At 44.4% G+C, this 23,153-nt stretch overlaps 1 protein-coding gene across 11 annotated transcripts in view; it reads left to right on the forward strand.

Annotated features, from left to right (window-relative positions):
* The window catches only part of RPAP3 (RNA polymerase II associated protein 3), a 385,109-nt gene that overhangs the window by 27,586 nt on the left and 334,370 nt on the right, over positions 1-23,153 (forward strand). For all 11 annotated transcript variants that reach the window (XM_086919117.1, XM_086919121.1, XM_086919116.1 and 8 more), the window contains one exon: positions 443-684. In XM_086919117.1, coding sequence (XP_086775243.1) covers positions 532-684 — 153 coding nt within the window. In that variant the 5' untranslated portion in view covers positions 443-531. The remainder of the gene's footprint in view (positions 1-442; positions 685-23,153) is intronic.

The raw sequence follows: 23,153 nt of genomic DNA on the forward strand, positions 1-23,153 counted from the left end.
GCAGTTTATTTTAAATTACGTTAATCCTTCCCCAAAAAAGATTGGGGAGCTAGATGCCTTTACTTTCCTACCCTTCTTCCTAGATTATATGTTTGTTACATATCCTAGGCATAGTTAGTGATCTTTACTATACCATATAGTAAAATAGTTCACTTTGTTTTTTGATCGTGTAAAAAATACTTTGCTAAACTTATTTTCTCTAAAGAAAACCCCAAGGTTTTCAACCCCTTTTCATTTTTTTATATTTACATATATTTTAATCAAATAGTTTACTACCAGCAAACTTAGTATTACAGACCAATAGAGTTCTTCGATGTACACATTTCATATTATTTTGCTAGAATATTACCGCTTTGTAGAGACTGATTATTGTTTTGAGAGCAAGAATCCTTTTTATATTTTTATGCTATTGATATTTGTTTATACACTGTTTTCCTTTCAGATCATGGTTGATTCATGAGATAATTGGTGCTTGCTTTAAATGGGATTTTTTTTCTGTGATCGATTTGCGCTTACTAAACAGCAGCAGTTATGACTTCTCCAAGTAAAGCACTTGAGTTGCAACTTCAGATGAAGCAAAATGCAGAGGAGCTCCAGGATTTCTTACGAGATTTAGAAAGCTGGGAAAAGGACATCAAACAAACTGATGCTAAGCTGACCAGGGAGGGTGGTGCATCAGAGCAGGTAAGTTCATTAGAGCAGTCTTGTTTAGCATGCTGAACAATAATTTCAAATATTATGTGACATTAAATTACAAAGCACCTTACTGTTTCCAAATTGGAATAAAATGAAATAAATAGCATTATTCTAATATTTGCTGTAATCACTGTCAGACTTTCTCTTCTGTTACTGTGGTGTGTAGTGAACGTGTAGTAACACCTCAATTGAAAGAAGTGGATTGAATGCTGGTCCCAATTACAGTGCCTTACAGGTTACCACAATCAATAAATGGTAACAAATGAACATTTGGATTAATGGATTATTTGAAACAGTGAAAATTAAATGTCTCCATGCCTTCTAGTTCCTGAATTATCCGCTCCCAGAGATTTTCAACATATACAATTGGAAAGGTGATGCCCCCTGCCTAATAAAGAATGGAGCTATATTATCCTATTTTTGTAACTTCTTGAGCCTTCAGAATTACTCTGGTTTCCAATATTTGTGAAATCCTCAGGTGGTGTCTCTGAATAAATCATTACTACTGTTTTCTAGACAGTCAGTGAGTTAATGTTACTGTATACTTGTATACTATTTTTGAAACCGCATTGACTTCTAACAGGATGGCAGTAAGGAACACATAGCTGCATAGTTAGATAAATCTATACAGGGTAATGCCTTCAAGTTAATCTAGTACACAACAACACACATGCCAGTACTGAGTTTAGTTGATCATCATTTCGTTGGATCACACACTTGATGTGACCAAAAACATGTGTTTTTATTTCTTTTCTTTCATTTTAAGAGTTGATTTGTTTGGGAAATTATTTTGGGGAAATTTACATTGGTTTTCACAAGACCAACATATAAAACAATATTTCAACAGACCGCAAGCAAAATTTTGACACATATAATACAATTTGTGATGTCAAATTTTTGTATCGTTGGACATGACCTAGACAACAAATTCTACATAACAAGTGAATAAGCTCGAGTTCAGTGATTCAAAAAAGAGTGAACACAGTCAATATCAGAAAAAAGAAATAAGCAAAAAAATAAGTGAAACACAAAGACTAAGCCCAAACAGATTGAGACTTGTATGACTGTATATTACACAACCTTATTAAGGGCAGCGACCAGACAATGCACTATTCAGGGCGCCCAACATAAAACTGTGTTTGAGGCATATGAGCTGCAGATTACACACTGTGCATAGATCGCCACCTAGTGTTGGGCCCGGATGTTTGCAGTTTGTTTTTGCCCTGAAAAGTTCTTTGGAAGTCACAAAATAGGTGACTCCTCCATTGGACCACATTGCGCATGGGCATTGGCTCCATCCCCAGATTGTTTTTTTCTGCCATCGGGCTCGGATGTGTTTCCTGCGCTTTGGTTTGGAACCGAATTTTCTTCGGCTCGCAAGCCTCACCCAGTTCGACGGAATTGTTTTGATCGCGCTCCCCATCGACGCGATTCTTCACCACTCCGATGTCTTCGATTCCGGTCATCGACGAAGGCATTCGGGCCTACCTGGGCCTTACTCTCTGGCTCATGGAAAGGACGCCATTCAAGAAGTGTCGTCGATGTGGGTCGAAGTTTCCCCACACAGATCTACATGAGGTGTGCAACCTTTGCCTCTCACTGGAGCACGAGGCCAAAGACTGTTCCGCTTGTGCCTCTTTCCGCTCCAAAAAGACAATTCGAGACCGATGAGCTCGAAGAACAATGGCTTGCTCGTCAGCTTCGACCCCCGACGAAATCTTTGAAGAGGGCGTCAACGTGCCAGAACACCAGCGGGCTGAACAAAGTGCCAGCTCCTCCGATGCGAATACTCAGACGTCGAGGACATCACTCCAGCTCAACGGGCCGTAAGTAAGACCGTCGACCCCAACCCTTCCTCGACACCCTCAAAAAAGGCTTTGGTCACACCCTCACCTTCGGGCCAGGGTGCACACCGAGAGACTGCTTCCCACGCCCTCCCTTCGGGCCCGGCAAAGAAACCTACTAAGTCTTCAGGCGGCTCAGGCTCGAGTCAGCCTATTCCCAGTGCCGATGCCATACTGACACCGAAGAAGAAGCCATTTTCTTCAACCACGCCGACTGCTGCTCCGACACCTAAGCACTCGGCGCCGAAGACTGGCACCGGCTCACCGATGCCAAAACCGCACTCGGAGCTGAGTAAAAAACCACCTAAAGGTCCTGACTCACGCTTCGGAGCCATAAAAACACCCGGAACCGAAAAAACACGTTCTGGTAAAAGACATTTCGAAAGGTCATACTTCTAAGCCAAAAGACCCTAGACCAGCTACCGAGTCGGTGCCGAAAAAACCTCCGGAACGGAAAACTTCGACGCCGAAGGATCTGCCATACACAGAAGAGCTTTTTACACCAGATCCTACTCAAAAGACTCTCGTGAAGGATCCTAAGACTGGCCAACTAGCTCTTAGCTCCAAGAAGAGACTGCTAGAGGCGCCTGCACCTCCTCCTCCGCCAAAGAAGAGAGACATTGCAATTTCTCCAGTATTTATTTATTTATTTGTGTAATTTGTAAAGCGCACAACTGCCCCAACGGGGCGTCCCGGCGCTGAGAACTCTGGAAACAGGAGGTACAGAATCGGGGTGCCAGTTTAAGAGGAAAAGAGATGGGTTTTAAGGGATTTACGGAATACTGATTCTGTTTGGCAGGTGCGTAGAGCTAGCGGGAGCTTGTTCCACCGCTGAGTGGCACAAACCTCAAAGGTTTTTCCACCTGCACGAGATCGTTTAAATCGTGGAGTTTCCAAGAAAAACAGGGAATTGGAGCGTAATGCCCTGGAATTGACGTACGGTCGTAAGGTGTTTTTCAGATGGGCCGACCCATTGCCTTTGGACGCTCGGAAAGCTAGTGTCATTGCCTTGAAGACGCATCTTTTAGCACTGGGTAGCCAATGCAGTTTACGGAGGTGTGGAGAGATGTGATGTCTGGCACGGATTCTCTCCACCAGCCGGGTGGCGGCGTTTTGAACCGTCTGTAGTTTGTGACAGAGACCAGCTGTGATGCTAAGGTAGAGGGCATTGGCATAATCGAGGTGGGATATAATTAATGCCTGGATCACAGTCTTACGGCAGTCCGCCGGCAGATAGTTAATGAGCCGTTTGATAGTTCTAATTTTTGCGAAGCAGGAGGCTGCTACAGTTTGTACCTGGGTGTTGAAACTGAGGTGGTTATCCCAGCGTACTCCTAGGTTTCTCACTGAATCTTTGGGCGAGGGGGCTTGGCTCAGATCCTCCGGCCACCACAGACTGGAATCGAGGGGAGATGGTGAGTTGAAGAACAAGATCTCCGTTTTTCCTGCATTGAGACGGAGGGAGTTGGTGTCCATCCAACTAGAAATTTCCCTGAGGCAGGTTTTCAGCGGGTCGAAGGCAGAGGCGGAGGGGGTGTCGAAAGTAAAAAGTAACTGAATGTCGTCAGCATAGGAAGTGGATTTTATCCCAGTCTGAGCAATCAGTTTGGCCAGGGGGGTGAAGTAGACATTGAACAAAAGTGGGCTTAGGGAAGAGCCCTGTGGGACTCCCCATTTAAGTGGTCTGGCAGAGGAAGTGAAAGGAGGGGTGAAAACTTGCTGTGTGCTGTCAGAGAGGTAAGATGAAAGCCATTTCAACACAGAGCCTCCCAAACCCAAGTTTTCCAGCCTTCTCAGCAAGATCTTATGAGAGACGGTGTCGAATGCTGCTTAGAGATCCAGCAGCACTAACACCGCCCTCGACCCTCGGTCAAGCGTCCACCTCACCGAGTCAGCCATTTCAATAAGGGCTGACTCCGTGCTGGGGCCCGACCTAAAGCCATGCTGGGATTCATGAAGAAGTCCATTGGATTCGATGTAGTTCTCCAACTGAAAGTGTACCAGCTTTTCCAGGATCTTAGCTGGAGCAGGCAAAAGGGCGATGGGCCTGTAATTGCTGGGAAGGTCGGGTCCAAATTGGGCTTCTTCAAAATGGGGACTAAGGAGGCATGTTTCCATTTGGTAGGAAAGCTACCCGTTCTCAGGGATTCGTTCCAGATATGGTTCAGGTAGGGATTGAGTAGGGGTGCAAGTTTTTTGTATTGTTTGGCTGGCCATGGGTCTTTTGGGGAACCTGATTTACATTTAAGAAGTTCTGTCATGGAATCGGCTTCCGATATGGCTGCAAAGTCGGACAGAGTGGACGGCAGGGGTGAGAGAGAAATGGCTTGCTCTTCTCCTCCTACTCTGTTGGGGTTGGGGAAGGATGAGTAAATAGCCTCGATTTTGTCCTTGAAAAATTGTGAGAGTTTATCACATAGCGTCTGTGAGGCAGGCTGGGCTCGAGTCAGCGCATTAGGGTCTGTGAAGGATTTAACAATGTTGAAAATCTCCCTGGCGCCATTGCTGGCGGTTTTAATTCTGGAGGCCAGAAAATCCAGTTTTTGCTCCTCAATCATTCTCCGATATTCTTTGAGGGCTGTTTTATAGATGTTTTTATTATCCGGGGAGTACTTCTGTCTCCAGAGGCGCTCGAGAGATTTACTAGAGGCCTTTTTCTGCCAAAGCTCATCTGAGTACCAAGGGGCTGAAGGTACCGCCCTGTGGGATTTAATGGGCTTAATGGGGGCCAGGGCATCAATGGCCTGACCGATCCAAGTGTCCAAATGGTCTATCGCTTGGTCGGGGTCAGACGAGGGGCAGGGTTGGGTATTTTTTAGATGTTCCCGGAGCGCATCAGAGGAGATGCGGCTCCAATTTCTGCCTGATATTTTAGGAGTAATGATAAGTCTGGTGGGGCGAGGGATATTAATCTCAAAGGAGATAAGGTAATGATCCGACCAAATGACTGGAATGGGGGGGGGCGGCTCGAATAGAAGGTAAGTTGGAGCAGATTAGGTTGAGTATGTGACCCGCTTTGTGCTTTGGTAGGGTTATTATTTGAACTAGGTTCCAGGCCGCAAGCGTGGAAATGAAGTGGATGCTATGTGAACAGGATTCGTTGTTAACGTGGAGGTTAAAATCTCCTAAGGCAGTGAAATTAGCATATCGTGTGCTAAGCTGAATAATATAGTCCATCAGAGCCGGTAAGTGCGAAGTATTAGAATGGGGGGGCGATAGATAAGTATTCCCGAACAGGAAGGGGACGGAGAGATTTGGATGCTGAAAGGCAGGCCTTCTATAGATTCAATTTGATCAAATGGAGGAAGGGTAACTGTCCATGTGGATTTGTGGATTAAGGCGACACCGCCCCCCGGCTTACCATTGGGTCTGTTGGCACAGATAATACTGTAGCCCTCCGGTACGGCGAGGGAAATGGCGGGATTCGTGGTATCGTTGAGCCACGTTTCAGTTAAAAAGAGCAAGTCCCAGTTGTTGTCCCGGAGGGACTGCCAGATGTCGATGGCATGTTTGCTCAATGATCTGCAGTTGATAAGGGCAGATCTAAGGGACAGGGGGGAGTAGGCTTCGAGAATAGGAGCCGAAATCGGGGCGGGGGTTGGACGAGTTATTCAGTTGTGTGACAGGAAGGGTGAGTGGTTTTTAAAACAAACTAAATTTTCAATTTTAAAAACAGATAAGTGCTCATACAATCTAGCTGCTCCCGGCTGTGCCTCAGGAGTAAACAGAGTACCTGCACACTAGCGAATCAGCGCTTCTTATATAGCATATTGCAGGGGGCGTGGCCTTGGAGTGGGCGTGTCCCAGTCAGGGCGTGGGGAATCGCAATTGTACAATACTGGCGATTTCGTCCTTACCAGAGCTCGTTTTGCTGGGTAAAGGGGTGCCTGCACACTTCAGTCGTGTGACAGGAAGGGTGAGTGGTTTTTAAAACAAACTAAATTTTCAATTTTAAAAACAGATAAGTGCTCATACAATCTAGCTGCTCCCGGCTGTGCCTCAGGAGTAAAGTAAGGGTTTCTTCTCCACCAGCTCCCCATACTAGTCCTCCTCCTACACCTCCTACACCTCCTCCACCACATCATTCGCCTGCATCATTCACTAATACAAATGATGATGTAGATACAGACTCTGATGACACAGGTGGGGGTGCACATGACCCCAGTAGGGACCAATAGTCCCCCTCAGTCACCTAATCCATGGGATGATTATAACACCCCTGATGTGCCTTACGTCCCCCAAGACGATGTATATCCTTTCAGGCCTTCCCCACCAGAGGACAGTATAGGTTTAACCTACTAGTCCAGAGGGCTGCCCAGTACAATGGGGTTGACTTGCACACCGATACTGTGGAGGAAGATTTCCTACCGGACACTTTTGATAATACACAAAGGTCCACTGCCATTTTGCCAATGCTTAAAGGGGTCATTAAGCACGCAACAGAGGTATTTAAAGATTCTTGCAGGGCTCGGGTCCTCAACCCTCGCATTGAGAAAAAATACAAAGCTGCCCCTACAGATCCAGTTTACATTAGTGGTCCAGCACCACTAGATTCTTTAGTAGTATCTAATGCATGTAAACATGCTAATTCACAAACATCAGGGGAGGCCTTACCACCAGATAAGGAATCTAAACTCCTTGACGCTTCTGGTAAGCGCACAACGTCACAGGCAGCTAACATTTGGCACATTGCCAATACTCAAGCACTATTGGCAAGAAACGACAGGGCACAATATGATGAACTGGAATCCATAATGCAGCGTCTACCAGATAAATATAAAAACTGGGCCAATGAACTCCTACAGGAAGGTAAAAATATCACCAACACTTCCATTCGTTGTGCCATAGATGCCGCAGATACTGCCTCAAGGGAAATTAATACTAGTGTCCTTCTCCGTAGGCATGCCTGGCTACGTATTTCAGGTTTCAAACCTGAAGTGCAAAATTCCATTCTCAATCAGCAATTTGATGAGAAACACCTATTTGGCCCTAATGTCAATTACATGCTCCCAGACGTTCTTTTCGTCGCTCATCATATAGAGGCAACACAAGGGGCTACGTCTCTGATAGCCCCTCCACTTCCTATAAAACCCCTAGTCAATCCACATTCACTAAGGGCTTCCAAAGAGGAGGTTATAGGGGTAACAACAACAAGGGCAGGGGCAAAACCAACAACTCCTGCACTGCCTCCACCCCTACCCAATGACTTTCCTCCGCTTCTCCCCCAACATTCCAATCCTGTGGGGGGAGGGGGAAGACTACAACAATTCCTTCCTACCTGGACCAACATCACATCAGACAGGTGGGTACGGCAAATTATTCGATCTAATTACTGTCTAGAACTAACATCTACCCCCCAAACATACCACCCAAACAGCGTCCAATGTCACAAGAGCATCTATCACTGCTAAAGTAAGAAATAATATCATTACTACAAAAAAGTGCAATAGAACCAGTTCCTCTGCATCAACAAAACAAGAGAGCTTACTCCCTATACTTTCTTATCCCAAAGAAGGACGGCTCTCTAAGGCCTATTCTAGACCTCAGACCGCTAAACATATACATACAGTCAGACCATTTTTACATGGTCACACTTCAACAAGTTTTTCCTCTCCTGTTACAAAACGACTTCCTTCCTACTCTAGATCTCAAGGACGCATACTTCCACATTTTCATTCACAAAGCTCACAGGAAATATCTCAGGTTTGTAATAGACAGGCAGCACTATCAATTCAAAGTACTCCCATTCGGAGTCGCAACAGCACCAAGGGTATTGACCAAGTGCCTAGCAGTAGTGGCGGCACATTTACGAAGACAGCACATCCACGTCTTCCCGTACCTCGACGACTGGCTCATAAAAGCCAGCTCATACAATCAGTGTGTGGAACACTCCCATGCTACGATCCAACTGCTACACGACTTGGGGTTCACAATAAACCACACCAAGTCTCAACTGCAACCATCCAAACTACAACAGTACCTCGGTGCCACAATAAACACCTCAACAGCGCTTGCTTATCCCACTCCAGTAAGGATAGCCAGCATGCAAGCTCTTCTCACAAATTTCAGCCACAACACTCACTTCCAACACGAGTGTTCATGCAACTCATAGGGATGATGGCCTCTTGCATTTTCATAGTGCCCCATGCAAGTCTTCAAATGCGTCCTCTTCAAGAGTGCTTATCACGTCAATTGAACCAGGCTCAAGGTCAATTGACAGACCTAGTGTTGGTAGACGGTCGGACTCCTCACTCTCTGCACTGGTGGAACACCAAAAACCTTTCCAAAGGGTGACCGTTCGTAGAGCCAGTTTCTCAAATAGTCTTGACAGCAGACACATCGCTCTCCGGCTGGGGAGCCCACCTACTGCAACACTCCATGCGAGGCAGGTGGACACCACAACGAAAGTTACTCCATATCAATCACCTGGAGTTAATAGCTATATTCCTAGCACTGAAAGCTTTCCAAAAGCAAGTATCTAACAAAGCTGCGTTAATCCGCACGGACAACATGACAGCCATGTATTACATACAGAAACTGGGCGGAACACAGTCCCTGCAACTCTCTCAACTAGCACAGGACATATGGCGGTTGGTTATACCTCAAAACATATTCCTTCTAGCCCAGCATGTTCTAGGAGTACAAAATACCATAGCAGATCTGTTAAGTCGTCAGACACAACAGACCCATGAGGGGGGATTTCATATGCAAGTTCTCCAACCATTCTTTCAGATGTGGGGACAACCTCAGGTAGACCTCTTTGCCACCCACGAAAACGCCAAATGCCCAAGCTTCGCCGCAAGATACCCACATCCACTGTCCAAAGGCAATGCGATATGGATGAACTGGTCAAACAGATTTGCGTACGCTTTTCCACCTCTACCACTCATGCCACTAGTAGTACGCAAACTACAGCAGCATTCTCTGACCCTCATCCTAGTTGCTCCAACGTGGGCCAGACAACCGTGGTACACCACACTGCTACAACTGTCAGTAGTACCACACCAAACATTATACCTGTCTCCACACCATTTAACACAGAACCATGGAGAGATCAGGCACCCGGACCCAGCTCATTTCAACCTAGCGATTTGGCTCCTGAGGTCTTAGAATTTGGATATCTTAACCTTCCCCCAGACTGCATGAATGTCATAAAAGAAGCTAGACGTCCAACCACTAGAGCATTTTATGCAGCTAAGTGGAAACGCTTTGTAATATATTGTCACAACAACAATATTAATCCCCTAGACGTGTGTCTATTCAACACATAGGATACTTACTGCACCTCCAAAGATGTAACTTAGCCTACACGTCTATTAGACTGCATCTTGCTGCAAAAACAGACAGCATCTATCTCTGTTCAGCGTGCCTGCTATTAAAGCCTTTATGGAAGGCCTCAAGAGAATAATTCCTCCCAGAGTACCACATTCACCTGTGTGGCATTTAAACATTGTTCTCACATGGCTAATGGAACCTCCTTTCGAACCCTTACATAAATGTGAACTACAATTTTTAACATGGAATGTTGCGTTCCTAGTAGCTGTTAGTTCTCTGCGGAGAGTTACTGAACTACAAGCACTAACCATTCAAGAACCCTTTTTGAAAATGCATCATAATAAGGTCGTTCTTCGTACTAATCCCAAATTCCTAGCCAAAGTCATTTCTCCCTTCCACGTTAATCAATCTGTGGAACTGCCCGTTTTCTTCTCGCAGTCACAGACAGTAGCAGAAAGAGCTCTTCATACCCTAGATGTCAATAGAGTATTGCTATACTACATCGAGAGAACACAACCCTTTCGTAAGACAAAACAACTTTTTGTGTCTATCTCACCAACACATAAGGGTAATCCCATTTCAAAATCTGGGATAGCTAGATGGATTGTCAAATGCATACAGATTTGTTACCACAAAGCTAAACATACGTTATCTGTTCCTCCTAAAGCCCACGCTACAAGGAAAATAGGGGCTTCAATGGCATTTTTAGGGAACATTTACCTAGATAACATCTGCAGAGCAGCCACATGGTCTACACCGCACACATTGACAAAACACTATTGTGTAGATGTGCAAACCAAACAACAAGCTAAAGTGGGGCAGGCTGTTCTCAAAACATTATTTCAAACTACTGCAACAGTTAGGGGTGGTCGCCTCTAAGAGTGGGTACTGCTATACAATCTATGCACTTTTCCGTTTTATGAGCTGCAGATTGTTTAATGTGTTTAATCTGCAGCTCATAAAACGGAAAATGCTACTTACCAGTATGCATCTGTTCTTGGCATGTAGAGCTGCAGAGTTACACACGCCCACCCGCCTCCCCTGGTACCCTTGTCTGTTCCAGTGTTATCTTAATTAAATACAGCTTACATGGACATCCTTCCTTTTCTTGCAAAGCTCCATCATTCCCCTAATAGCTACAAACAATCTGAGGATGGAGCCGATGCCCATGCGCAATGTGGTCCAAAGGAGGAGCCACCTATCTTGTGACTTCCAAAGAACTTTTCAGGACAAAAACAAACTGCAAACATCCGGGCCAAACACTAGGTGGCGATCTATGCACATTGTGTAACTCTGCAGCTCTCCATGCGAAGAACAGATGCATACTGGTAAGTAGCATTTTCCTTATCAATCCTTCACACGATTTAAAAAAAAAAAAAAGAGGGGGTTTAGCCTGATAGTGTATTTTCATACACTTGTTTGGTCACATAGCGGTCGTCCCGTTTCGAACCCAAGTATAAATTAGTAGGGTTCTCCTCAGGACCTAGAACTCATAAAGAGCTATTTTAGAGATCAGCTGATCTCTTCTGTTAAATGACTGACAAATCAGACATAAAATTCTAGTCCAGATATTGTGTGTTGTAAAATGACTGTGTATGGATTTTCCCGGGTGGAGGGCAGCCTCTTATTCCAGGCAATTGGGTTATTTGTTCCTGTAATTGTGGAATGCCAGTGCGAGGGGAGATGCTTTTGTCTTGATCTTGTGTTGGGATTTTGAGTGAACTTTATTGGAGGAATGGGAGCTACTTTTCAATCTTGCGTTGTCCCTTAGAGACTCCTTTTTGTTGCAGTGGCGCCCGGAACCGTTCTGTTGTCCTTACGCTCCAACTAATCTAGGCACCTAAAACATTTCTTACTGAGGGAAACACAAATCTAAGAGTGGTGCTTTATAATTTTCGACATTTAAGAAATGTTGAATGTGTACATCAGTGACCCAATCTCCTAGAAAACGATACTGTCAGATAGGAATGTTAAATCTTGCTCGCTGGCTCCAAAATCCACCCCAAATTGTTTAAATCTTGCTCTCCAGCCACAAAATCCGCCCTAAAATGATTCCAGGTTGCTGAAATCCAAAGGCCCTTGACTCATAACACAAAGCCAAAATCTCCTGTCCATAAACAAAATGCAGAGGAAGATATATAGATTGGGTTAATATTCTTAGTATGGAGGATTCCTCATGTATGCAGTTTTGTTCTTACCTAAAAATTTGCAAACAAATATTGTAGATATTGTATATGAGCTATCCAAAGACTTGCTTGCAAACCTAGGTAATTTTGATTTGTTACATAGAGTCCAACATCATAAAATTTGTAGAACACTTGAGCATTTACCTATCCAGTATTGGGGTATCTTTCATAGATTCGCATGACTGAATCATTCCCCATCGTCATAGTGGGAGTCCCACGGTACAAATAGCAGCAGTAAGTAGTGAAAAACAATAGGCCCATAGATGCAAACCTGCATTATATAGTCTATTAGTCTCTTTTTGTAAAAAAGGACCAAACTGAAAAACACAACCAATCAGAGACCTGCACCCTGTAGAACCTTCCCAAGAGAGGCTGAGTTCCTCAGATTTTCACTGCACTTCGTTGTGTAAAGGAGTCTCCCTGAGCCTGGCTCAGTATATCTTATACTTTATCAGGATATGTTGGATTCTAAAGGATTATTCAGACCTTGCCAGTCCTATGGGAAGAAGAATGATGATGCCCACAAAGACTGTATTTACTGCCTTTATCCAAAGCATGAAGAAAGGCACTGTTAGACCTGACGCACTTTCCCTACTAAAACCTTGAGGGATAGAGAAGGACGGCTTTTATTATGGTTGAAAAAGAAGAATTACGCCGCTTCAGATGCAGAAAGTGATACTTCCTCCAAGTCTTATAAGAGACAGAGGTCGCCCGAGGAGAAAAGGTAACATCCTTAAACCCCTCACTTCAACGATGTCATTTTCCAGACCGTCGACAACGATGACTTCTTCAGTGGCAAGTATTAAAGGATCTATCTCATCGACATAGCCGTCTTTGAGGACATCCAAACCTAAAACCTCCACGTCGACCGCACCGTCGACGAGTAAGAATTCTTCGTAGAGGAAACCATCACCAACGATATTGCCAACAACGACACCACCGTCCATGGCGTAGATGACGACACCATCATCGACGGCGACACCATCATCTACAGCACAGACTTCGATGACGACTCCATCGTCGTCGACGACGACACCACCGTCCACGATGACCTCGTCGACAGCAATATTACCACCGTCGATGACGAAGATTTCACCAGCAGTTATGGATGCCCCTTTTTCAACGCCGGTTTTGCAAAGGGCCGCATGGAGTTTAAGACCCTAAAGATTATGCTGCAGGACTACAGAAAGAGGTTCCCTCCTCAAGAACAGGAAACTGTAGTACCTCCACCGCAGCCAGCTGCTCCACCACCGTTGCAGCCTCCTGTCCTGCCAACTCCTGTTATCCCTCTCCCTCCACAAGAGGACCCACCTACCTCTGACGAAGAGCAAGAAGAAGTGGAGATTCCAGACCCTGCGACACCAGCGGTCGAATGGGATGATTACTTAGTGCCAACGCCTTCACCACCACCTCATCACCCTTTGGATTCACCTGAAGATATAGGAGGTTTCCATAATATTATGGACAGGGCTGCTGTTAGGTTCCACCCACCAACTGTTGTGCATCAGAAAGACTGCTTTCTGTATGACTTTAAGGAACAATCCAGAGGTGAGGTCATTACCTATCATCGATCAAATTTCGCACGAAGGGATGAAAGTGATGAAGGCACCAGGCTCTGTAATCCCTGTACTGCAGAGACTGGATAAAAATTATAGAGCCCCTGAGGACTCTCCACTTTGTCTCCACTTTGTCTAATACGTCACCCTAAGGCGGATTCGAAATCTCTCATGCGGCTCAGCGGCGTTCCAAGAATCCGTCTGCTCCTATTACCTCACCACCTGAGCGGTAGACGACTTGACACCATCGGAAAGAAAACTCTTGTCAATGGCAGCGATTTCTGTAAGGGCGGCAACCGCTCTAGCAATTCTGAGCAGATGCGATTGTCCGCTATGGTCTGATGTAGGGGAGATTTAAATCCTTCCTCCCTGAAGAAAATAAGGATGAGTTCATTAATCTCATCACTGAAGGTGAAAGAGCAGCATCGGAGCGGAATCATATTGCTATGGACATTGCCACTACTAGTTTTAGACAGTTAGCGAGTGCTGCTGTTTTGCAGAGTCAAGGGTGGCTGAAAGCAACAAGTTTCCGCCTGGAGGTGCAATCAAAAATCTTGGATATGGGTTACGATGGTGATAGCCTCTTTTCCAGCCACATTGATGAAGCTTTGACTGCGATCAATAAAGATACTGACAGCTAGAGCGCTAGGTACCCTTCAGTACTGCAAGGTTCCCTTTCGGGGAGCTCGAGGCAGGGGTTTCTCAAACTACAAAAGTAATTACCAGCGTTCCCAGTCTTACCAACCACGACAAGGATATTAACAATATAACCACCAACCAACCACAGCCGGTTTCTCTCGGCAGGGATCTAGAAGGAGGTCAACAGCACAAAGCCTTGATTCCGGCCGCAAGCAATGAGTTCAGTCGGGTATCAGTGAGTGCACCTCTCCCCTTAAAAGGTGCGGAACTCTCCATGCATTTACACCAGTGGCGAAAAATCACCTCAAGTGGGTCCTGGATCTCGTTTCTCACGTCCACACTTTGGGAGCCCCCGGAGATCACACCCCCCTCGTCTACATGTGCTCAAGAGGGAAGTGAAGATCATGCTTCAAAAGAGAGCAATAGAAAAAGTCCCCTTTACGCAGAGGAGGAAAGGCTTCTACTCCAGTTTTTTCCTTATCCGCAAAAAGTGCGGAGAGTGGAGGCCTATCTTGGACCTTAGATAGTTAAAGAAATTCTTGAAGAGCCAAACTTTCAGGATGATAACTCTGGCGGACATCTTGCGTCGCCTCAACAGTGGCGACTTCATGATGTCTTTGGACCTCGGAGACGCCTACTTTTATAGCCCTATTCACCCGAAACACAGAAAGTTCCTTAGGTTCACAGTGGCTGGTTCCCACTATCAATTTTGAGTGCTTCCATTTGGTCTCAAATCGGCTCCACAAACTTTCACAAAATTCATGGCCCCAGTGGCGGCTGCATTAAGAAACCACGGTCATCAGGTATTTCCATACCTGGATGACTGGCTTCTAAAAAACACCATCAGCTCATTTTGTGGAAGCAGCAACAGAAGATTGTATTTCCCTGTTTCAGCGATTAGGCCTATCATTAAACTACCAAAAATCCTCACTTATTCCAAGCCAGAGAATGTGTTTCCTGGGAGCAATTCTGGACACCATTCAGAACAAGGCCTTCCTTTCCCAGGAAAGACAGCAACGGTTACAGACACTAGTGCTAAGACAGTCCAGAAAAAAATGCGTTTCTGTAAGGGTGTTTTAATCTCTACTGGGAATGCTTTCATCAGCAATAGACCTAGTGCCAATGACTCAATTAAACATGAGACCTCTTTAGGAGGAGTTGCAATGCCAGTGGATACAGACTAAAGGCTCTTTCGACGACATAGTAAAGATCACACTGCTAATGAAAGAAGCTTTCCTCTGGTGGACACGGCAATCCAACCTATCGAAAGGACTTTCTTTTCTCCCAGTTACTCCAGACTACGTTGTCAAAACAGATGCTACTATGGAAGGTTGGGGAGGACACTTACAGGCCCAACAAGTTCAAGGAAAATGGTCCTCAAATGGTCCTCAGCGCAACGCAAGATGCATATAAACAGACTGGAGTAGAAAGCCATCTCTCTCTCACTCCAAGCGTTCCTCCCACAAATTCAGAGATCCTCGGTTCTAGTCTGCACGGACAACACCATGAGCATGTTCTATATAAACAAGCGGGGAGGAACCAAGTCCCTATCTCTATCGCAAGATGCCCAACAACTTTTGGACTGGCTAACGCTCTATTATTTCTCTTTAACAGCAGAACATGTGCCAGGTTACGAAATACCCTAGAGGGTACCCTGAGCAGGGCAAACGAAGGTTGTCACGAGTGGGAGCTGAAGCAATCACAACTAGACAGAATTTTTGCTACTTTGGGGAAACCAGAGCTGAATCTCTTTGCGACTCAGATCAACTTCTAATGCCGGTTCTTCGTAAGCAGATTCCCTCTCCCACGATCTCGGGGGAATGCGCTTTTGATGCGTTGGTCAGGGATCTATTTGTACGCTTTTCACCCCATAGCCCTGATTCCCAGGATCCTCACGAAGATCAAGTGGGAACGTTGTTGCATTCTACTCATAGCCCCCAGATGACCCAGGCAACACTGGTACTCAGAACTCCTCCTGTTGTCAGAAGCGATGCCCATTCTCCTCCTCCCAACACCAACACTGTTATCCAGGGACAATGGCCAAGTGTGTCACCCGGAACCAGCCACACTGCAATTTCATGCTTGGCTCCTGAATTCTTTGAATTTAAGGACCTAAATATTGACCAGGACTGTAAAGACATTATAGCTAAGCCAAGAGCTGACCGCACCAATAGAACATATAAACTTAAATGGAAGCATTTTTGTATATGGTGCAGACGCAGAGCATTAGATCCTTTTCACTCTGCTGCTGATTTTTACCTTATTTACTCTTTTTAGTGAAATCCGGTCTCACACACTCTTCGGTTAAAGTTCACCTGGCTGCCATATCGAGATACAGGCAAGGGGCAAACTGCCCCTCACTATGGTTGTCAAGACTAGTGAAAGAGTTCATGAAAGGCCTCTTTAGGATATTTCCACCAATCAAGGCTCCACCTCCAGAGTGGCAACTAAATGTAGTATTGTCTCAGTTGATGAGGCAACCTTTTGAGCCTATACACAAAGCGGAACTGAAATTCTTATCATGGAAGGTCGCCCTTCTTCTGGCACTCACCCCGCAAGAAGGGTTAGTGAAATACAAGTGTTCACTATATCTCATCCTTTCCTACGGTTTTCTAATGGTAAAGTCATTTTAAGAGCAAACCCTAAGTTCATTCCCAAAGTACCCTCTCAATTCCATTTGAATGAACCGTTTTTTCCTCAGAACTTTTTTCCCTAACCTGTCCACACCAGCTGAAAGAACTTTGCACACTCTAGACATTAAAAGCTGTCTCAAGTTTTATTTGCAGTGCACTTAAGAGATCCGCAAAGCAAATCAATTGTTTGTAGCTTGCGGTCAAAACTGCCAAGGAACTGCAGTCACTAAAGCTACCATAGCTAGATGGGTAGCGAATGCGATACAGTTTTGCAATGACAAGGCTGGCAAGCCTCTATCACGAACTGTACAAGCGCACTCCACTAGAGCAGTCTCCGCTTCTGTTGCTCTATTTGCTGGAGTACCACTTGACAAGATCTGCAGAGCAGCAACGTGGAAGACAAAACACATGTTCTCTCAACAATAAAATTCCTCAGGAGTCGGACCTCACAAAGGTTAGAATGTTAGTTTGTCTTGCAAGCCTTTATCACCAGATAATTGTTGCATCTCATCTCTTTGTAAAGTTGTCCCTATGGCAGAGGAAAAAAGTAGGGGGAGAAGGTAAAAAATAGATGATCCCTATAAATTTTTTATCCTGGAACGTCAATGGCCTGCGAGTAAGGAGTCGAAGGTATAAAATCTTACAATATTTGAGAGACTCTTCGGCGCAGGCCATCATCATTCAGGAGACGCATTTACTTCAAGCGGAGGTCTGTGAGATGCTAAGGAAACAGAAATGGGTAGATCAGTTTTTATGTATGGACCAAACCGCAAATATAAGAGGGATCCTAATAATTTCCAGAAAATCATCAAAAGCTCAAGTCTTGGAATGTAAGGAGGACCGCAGCGGGAGATGGCTAATTTTGAGAATTTTAGTGGAGGGCACGACTTTGACGTTGGTGGGTTATTATGGGCCGAACCAAGACGACCCCTCTTACTTGAAAGCAATCCAGAACCACCTTATATGTTCTCAGTATCCAGTTATCTGGGTCGGAGATTTTAACATAGTACTTAACCCTTTGTTAGATAAGTCTTCCAAGTCAAGAGCGCTTATACCATCTAAATCAAGGGTGTCTCTGTTAGATATAATGGAACATCCGGGTCTAGCTGATGTATGGAGGGAAAGGGCAGGAAACAAATTGGGGGTTTGCTTCCAAAACCTTAAATACAAACATAAGTCAAGAATTGACTACGCCCTTTTCAGCTATTCTTTAAAGGACTCGCTAAAGGGGTTTGCTTACCTTCCCTCACACATGTCGGACCATATGGCAATTGTATTTGATCTTCAAATGGGTAATTATAAAAAAGACTCCTCTTGGTCTTTTGACCGTACAATTCTTTTAGAGGAGGAGGAAACTAACTTTTTGTTATCAGAGGCAAAGTTTTTTTTGGAATCAAATTTGGACTCGGCAGATATTAATATAGTCTGGGATGCCATGAAGGCCTATATGAGCGGCTGCATAACTAACAGAGCCAAGTATAGAAGGAAAGTGTACTGGGAGAAAATCAAAAATTTTGAGCAGGAGCTGGACAAAATAGATCAAGAGTTGGGTTCCGCTATGGCATCCCTGGCAGAAAAACAGGCCAATCTGAGAAGTCAGCTCGAAACCATACTACAAGAACGGTTAACTAAAAGGTGGGAGGCGAGCAAAATCTCACACTTTGAATTTGGGGAAGCCGCGGGAAAGGTCCTCGCATGGAAAGTCAAAGCGGACCAGGCAAAAAACCACATCAAAGAGATCAAACCAGAAGGAGAGACCGTTACTAGGACTTCGGACCAGGAGATAGGGATTGCTTTTCAAGAATTCTTTCAAGAAATATATAAGGAGGAGGTCAGGAATGATCCGGAGGCTAGGGATAGGTGGATAGATAACATCGCCTTACCGCCTTACCTACCCTGCTAACATCACAGAGGGTCCACTTAGAGAGGGAGATTTCAGAGGAGGAGGTGGGAAAAGCAATAGGTCACCTGAAGAAAGGAAAAGCGTTGGGCCCAGATGGGTTATCCGGAGAATTATATCGGGGTTAAGCTCCGCCATAGTTCCAGCATTGACGGCCCTTCTTAATGGTATTCTTCGGAGGAGGGCAAGCCACTTTCTATTCTCTGGAGAACAAATCTAGTTAAAATGTCCATCCTCCCAAAGTTTACTTTTATTTTCAATTCCATCCCCTTGATGTTTGATTGTAAAAATTTGGAAAAAAGCCAGCGCGAGATTAACTCGTTTATATGGAACTATAAAACATCCAGGCTGGCCTGGAAGAAGTTGAGAAGGAGGAGGGAGAAGGGAGGGCTGGCATTACCAGATTTGTTATACTATGCATGGGCATTCCAGCTGACTTATTCTAGAATGCGCCTTAAAACTCCAGTAAGATCATCTTTGGGGGTTATGTTCAGGTCCATGTTAGTGGGAGTGGATATTCCACCAGGCGGATTTCTATTCAAGTTTGGAGATATGAAATTCTTCAAGAAAGTGAGACTAAAGACCTTACAGTCTGCCATAATAAATTGGGTGCAGATTAAAAAGAAAGTCGGGTTACACTATTACTCTAATTTTTCCCCAGTGTGGGAGTCTCCAGGACAGCCACCTTGTATGCAGGACAGTCTGGCAATCCCGTTAAAGGAGGCTGGGATACTCAGATGGGGAGAGCTATTGGTTGATGGGAGGGCACAGGACTTGCAGGGGTTGAGGGATAGGGTGGGCCCGACTCTTTCTAGGTTCAGATTTATACAGCTGGACAGTTGGGCTCGATCAGTAAGTAGAAGAGGTCCCCAACTGGGGAAATACAGCTACCTTGAACACCAATTGGTAGAAAAGCGAGAGGGGTTAAAAGGGTGGCAACCTGGTATTGGAGTATAGTGGAAGAGGCAGATGGGGATTTAACTTTGCAAGATGAGCTATGGGGAAACGAGTTGGCCCTTCAGTACGAGGATTTATGGACGAGATCCTTCACTTTCCTTTACAGAACAGTGAAGCCAGCATGGTTAAGGCGCAACCATTTGTTCACTCTGCACCGCGCTTACTTCTCACCCCTAAGGCGCTCAAAATTTCTCCCGGGGAAGAAGTGTAATAAGTGTAACCTTGTGGCAGCTTCAGACAAACACATCTTTAAGGATTGTCCTGCTATTACTTTCTTTTGGGAAGAAGTAAAGGCTACCCTGGAATCGATCTTAAGTATATCCCTGAATATCACTCTTCCATTAATAATCTTTGGATTGTAGGAAAGTGTAACTGGCCAGGCAAAGACTTTTCTTTTTTATTCTATTATTCTGGCAAGACGACAAATATGTAAATATTGTGTGGATTCTAATGCTCCATCGCACGCAGCCTGGTTAATGTCGTTGTATGAAACCTCAAAGACGGACTTGGCCAGATCGTGTAGTAAAAGAAATCTGTCCTTTTGGGATTTGTTAATTATTTGATAGAATTTCCGTTTTTTTTCTTTTCTCCCCGGGTCCTATGATTATGCCGATTATGCTCTAGGGACCTTGGGACGTGGCCCCCTCCGAAACAAAATCCCGGGTCTGTCAGGTTGAACACCGTTGGCTGGAGCAAAAGGGCTGCGCCCATCTCTCCGTTTCCACCTTTGAGGCTTGGTCTCCCGCCTACCAACAAATCGTGCCTGGGAAAGGACATGAAGGATGAAAGATCTTCAAGTTTTCTCAAGGCAGACACACATGGTGGTTGGCTCGTCTTTGTGGATGGAGGTTATGGCAAATGAGGACAAAAAAAAACCCACAAAAAAAACACATGTTCTCTCAGCATTACTGCCTTGAGTCATTGTACAGAACTGACGCAGCTGTTGGACAGGCAGTACTACGAAACCTTTTTCACTAAGGTATACAAATTCTCATGCATGATTTTCTATGCTTATGCATATTTATATCTATATCTATATCTATATCATATATATATATATATATGTCCACACAAGCTTTCTCCGTAATAAGGGGCCACCAACCCTGACAGGGCGGCCTCGGCGATGCAGGCACGGAGCAGCCTGACACAACAGCACAAATGAAATGCCAAGGCTCGACATTGGAGAAAACAGAGCTCTTTATTTGACGTAGGGCGGCAGATTTGAATCTATTTCAGACGCGTTTCGGCTAATTAGCCTTAATCATTGAGGGGTGGGTAGTATTGCCAATTGGTCAGATTTAAAGGTAAAGTCACTCTGAACACAGAAGTCCCAAATCCTTCGTTACCCATAATGCACCAAAGGGGAAAATAACGTCAGTTCAGGGTGCTTTGCATTTTGTTGTAAAATACTTTGGTTTAAAACCTGCGCTCTGCACACTGTTCAGTTTGCGTACTCCCAAGGTGCTGGTGATTCTGCACTGCCACAGATAATGAATGTCCAAAAGAGCCCAGGCCTCCAACGTCATCAAGAGGTGGTAAAGTACCCCTCTCAATTCCCTTGCTCGCCTCGTAGTATTATTGCAGGAAAATCCTTTCTTCCATCTCTGGATGAGGCGGGCGGGTCATGCCCCCGAATTTTATGTCCACACAAGCTTTCTCCGTACTGAGGGGCCACCAACTCTGACACCAACTCTGACACTATCCAAGTAGTCATGCAGCAAAGTAGGCCTAAGGGCATGGACTGCTTCAAAGAGCTATAGATAATAAATGCACTTTTCTAAACATCTGGAAACTTGGCTTTTAAACTTTGAATTGAACAGTCTCTATCCTGACACTTCCTCCAAACATTTTACTACTACTATTTTAGTTTTGTAGTGAGTTATACATCAGTATGTTCTTATGTATGTACTGTTCTAAAAGTGAAGGTGCTATATATTCAGCTAGCACCTTCTCTTTGTAGAAGTGTAAGCATTCAGTCGGTTTTCAAGTAGTCATGCACCAAAGTAGGCCTTAGGCATAGACTGGTTCAAATCGCTATAGACTATGCATTGACTGTTTTATACACCAGAAAACATGCCTTTTACACCTTCAATTGCCTAGTCTGTATTATTACACTTTCACTAAACACTCTCACACTACTGTTTTAGTATTGTAGTGAACCATACAGCAGTATGGGCTTTTCTATACACTGTTGTAAAAGTAAAGCTTCTATACATTCAGCCACACACTCTCCTTGCAGAATTGTAATCATTCAGCTAGTACCTAAGTACTCATGGTGAAAGTGGGCCTTAGAGCATGGACTGCTTCAAACTCCTATAGACTATGCATGCACTGTTCTATGCACCTGCAAATTTACCTTTTATATGTTCAATTCCCCAGTCTTTATTCTTACACTTCCACCAAACACTCTGTCATTCCTGTTATAGTTTTGTAGTGACTCATTGATCAGTGTGTAGTAATCCATTCACTACATTCAAACAGTAATCAGCAGATGTACAATAAGTGGTACATCCGCAGATATATGCCAGTTATTGTGCACTGTGACATCACCACAATGGATGCACTGTATTTACAATGTGGTGTGTTAGGGGGCAAAAACGGCACAGATATGTGATGTATTTGTGGTGTGCAGGTGGCGCATTGTTTGACTTGCGTTTCAAGCACAACGCAGCTCCAGCAATGCTCTTGGGGCCCTATGCTTGGAATGCTGTGTCAATCCTTACACCTGTTTCAAGCAGATGCAGGGTTATTGACGCAGCATAAGCCTAAACGTGACTGAATGAAATCTTATAGATTTCACTCAGTCACTTTTAGGAGGCGTTCCTGCGCCAGAACACCTCCACACTCCCCTGTACATTGGAAAGCCTCCTTCTGGCACAGGGCTTTACAATGTGATGCACCTTCCATATGCATCTCATTGTAATTACCACACACCATGGCACATATTTTGCACAACCGCTGCATCACAAAAGTGACGCAACAGATGTGTAAAAGAGGCACAAGGGGATTGTGAATCTGCTCCTAACACATGCCAATTCACCCATGCATATGTTACATTCAAGTGCTTCAGAGGTACTACGGTATACTATATGTAAACACCTTATAGATTTATACTGTAGCACTTCCTTATAGTTCTGCACTTTCACCATAAACTAGTAATGTATTCATTCATTCATTTATGCACTACACATTCATTCATTCAGACAAAGTTTTACACACTATCATAAAAATATAGCTCGTTCTTTGACCAGTGGAGGTAGTTCTGAGAAGAACTGTTTTTTTGTCTTAGTAGTTTTCTATTTTTTTGTATTTTTAAAAAAAAGTTTTTTTTGTTTTTGTTTTTTTAAACAAAAAAATGAAACTAGAACCCAAAAAAGTGTGGAACATCAACAAAACAGTAAAAAAATAAAATTATTGACGAGAACAGCAATGGTTCCTTTTCTTGCGGAGAATAAGTTCAATGGATT

Source organism: Lissotriton vulgaris, chromosome 1_1 (assembly GCF_964263255.1).
Source record: "Lissotriton vulgaris chromosome 1_1, aLisVul1.2, whole genome shotgun sequence".
NCBI lineage: Eukaryota > Metazoa > Chordata > Amphibia > Caudata > Salamandridae > Lissotriton > Lissotriton vulgaris.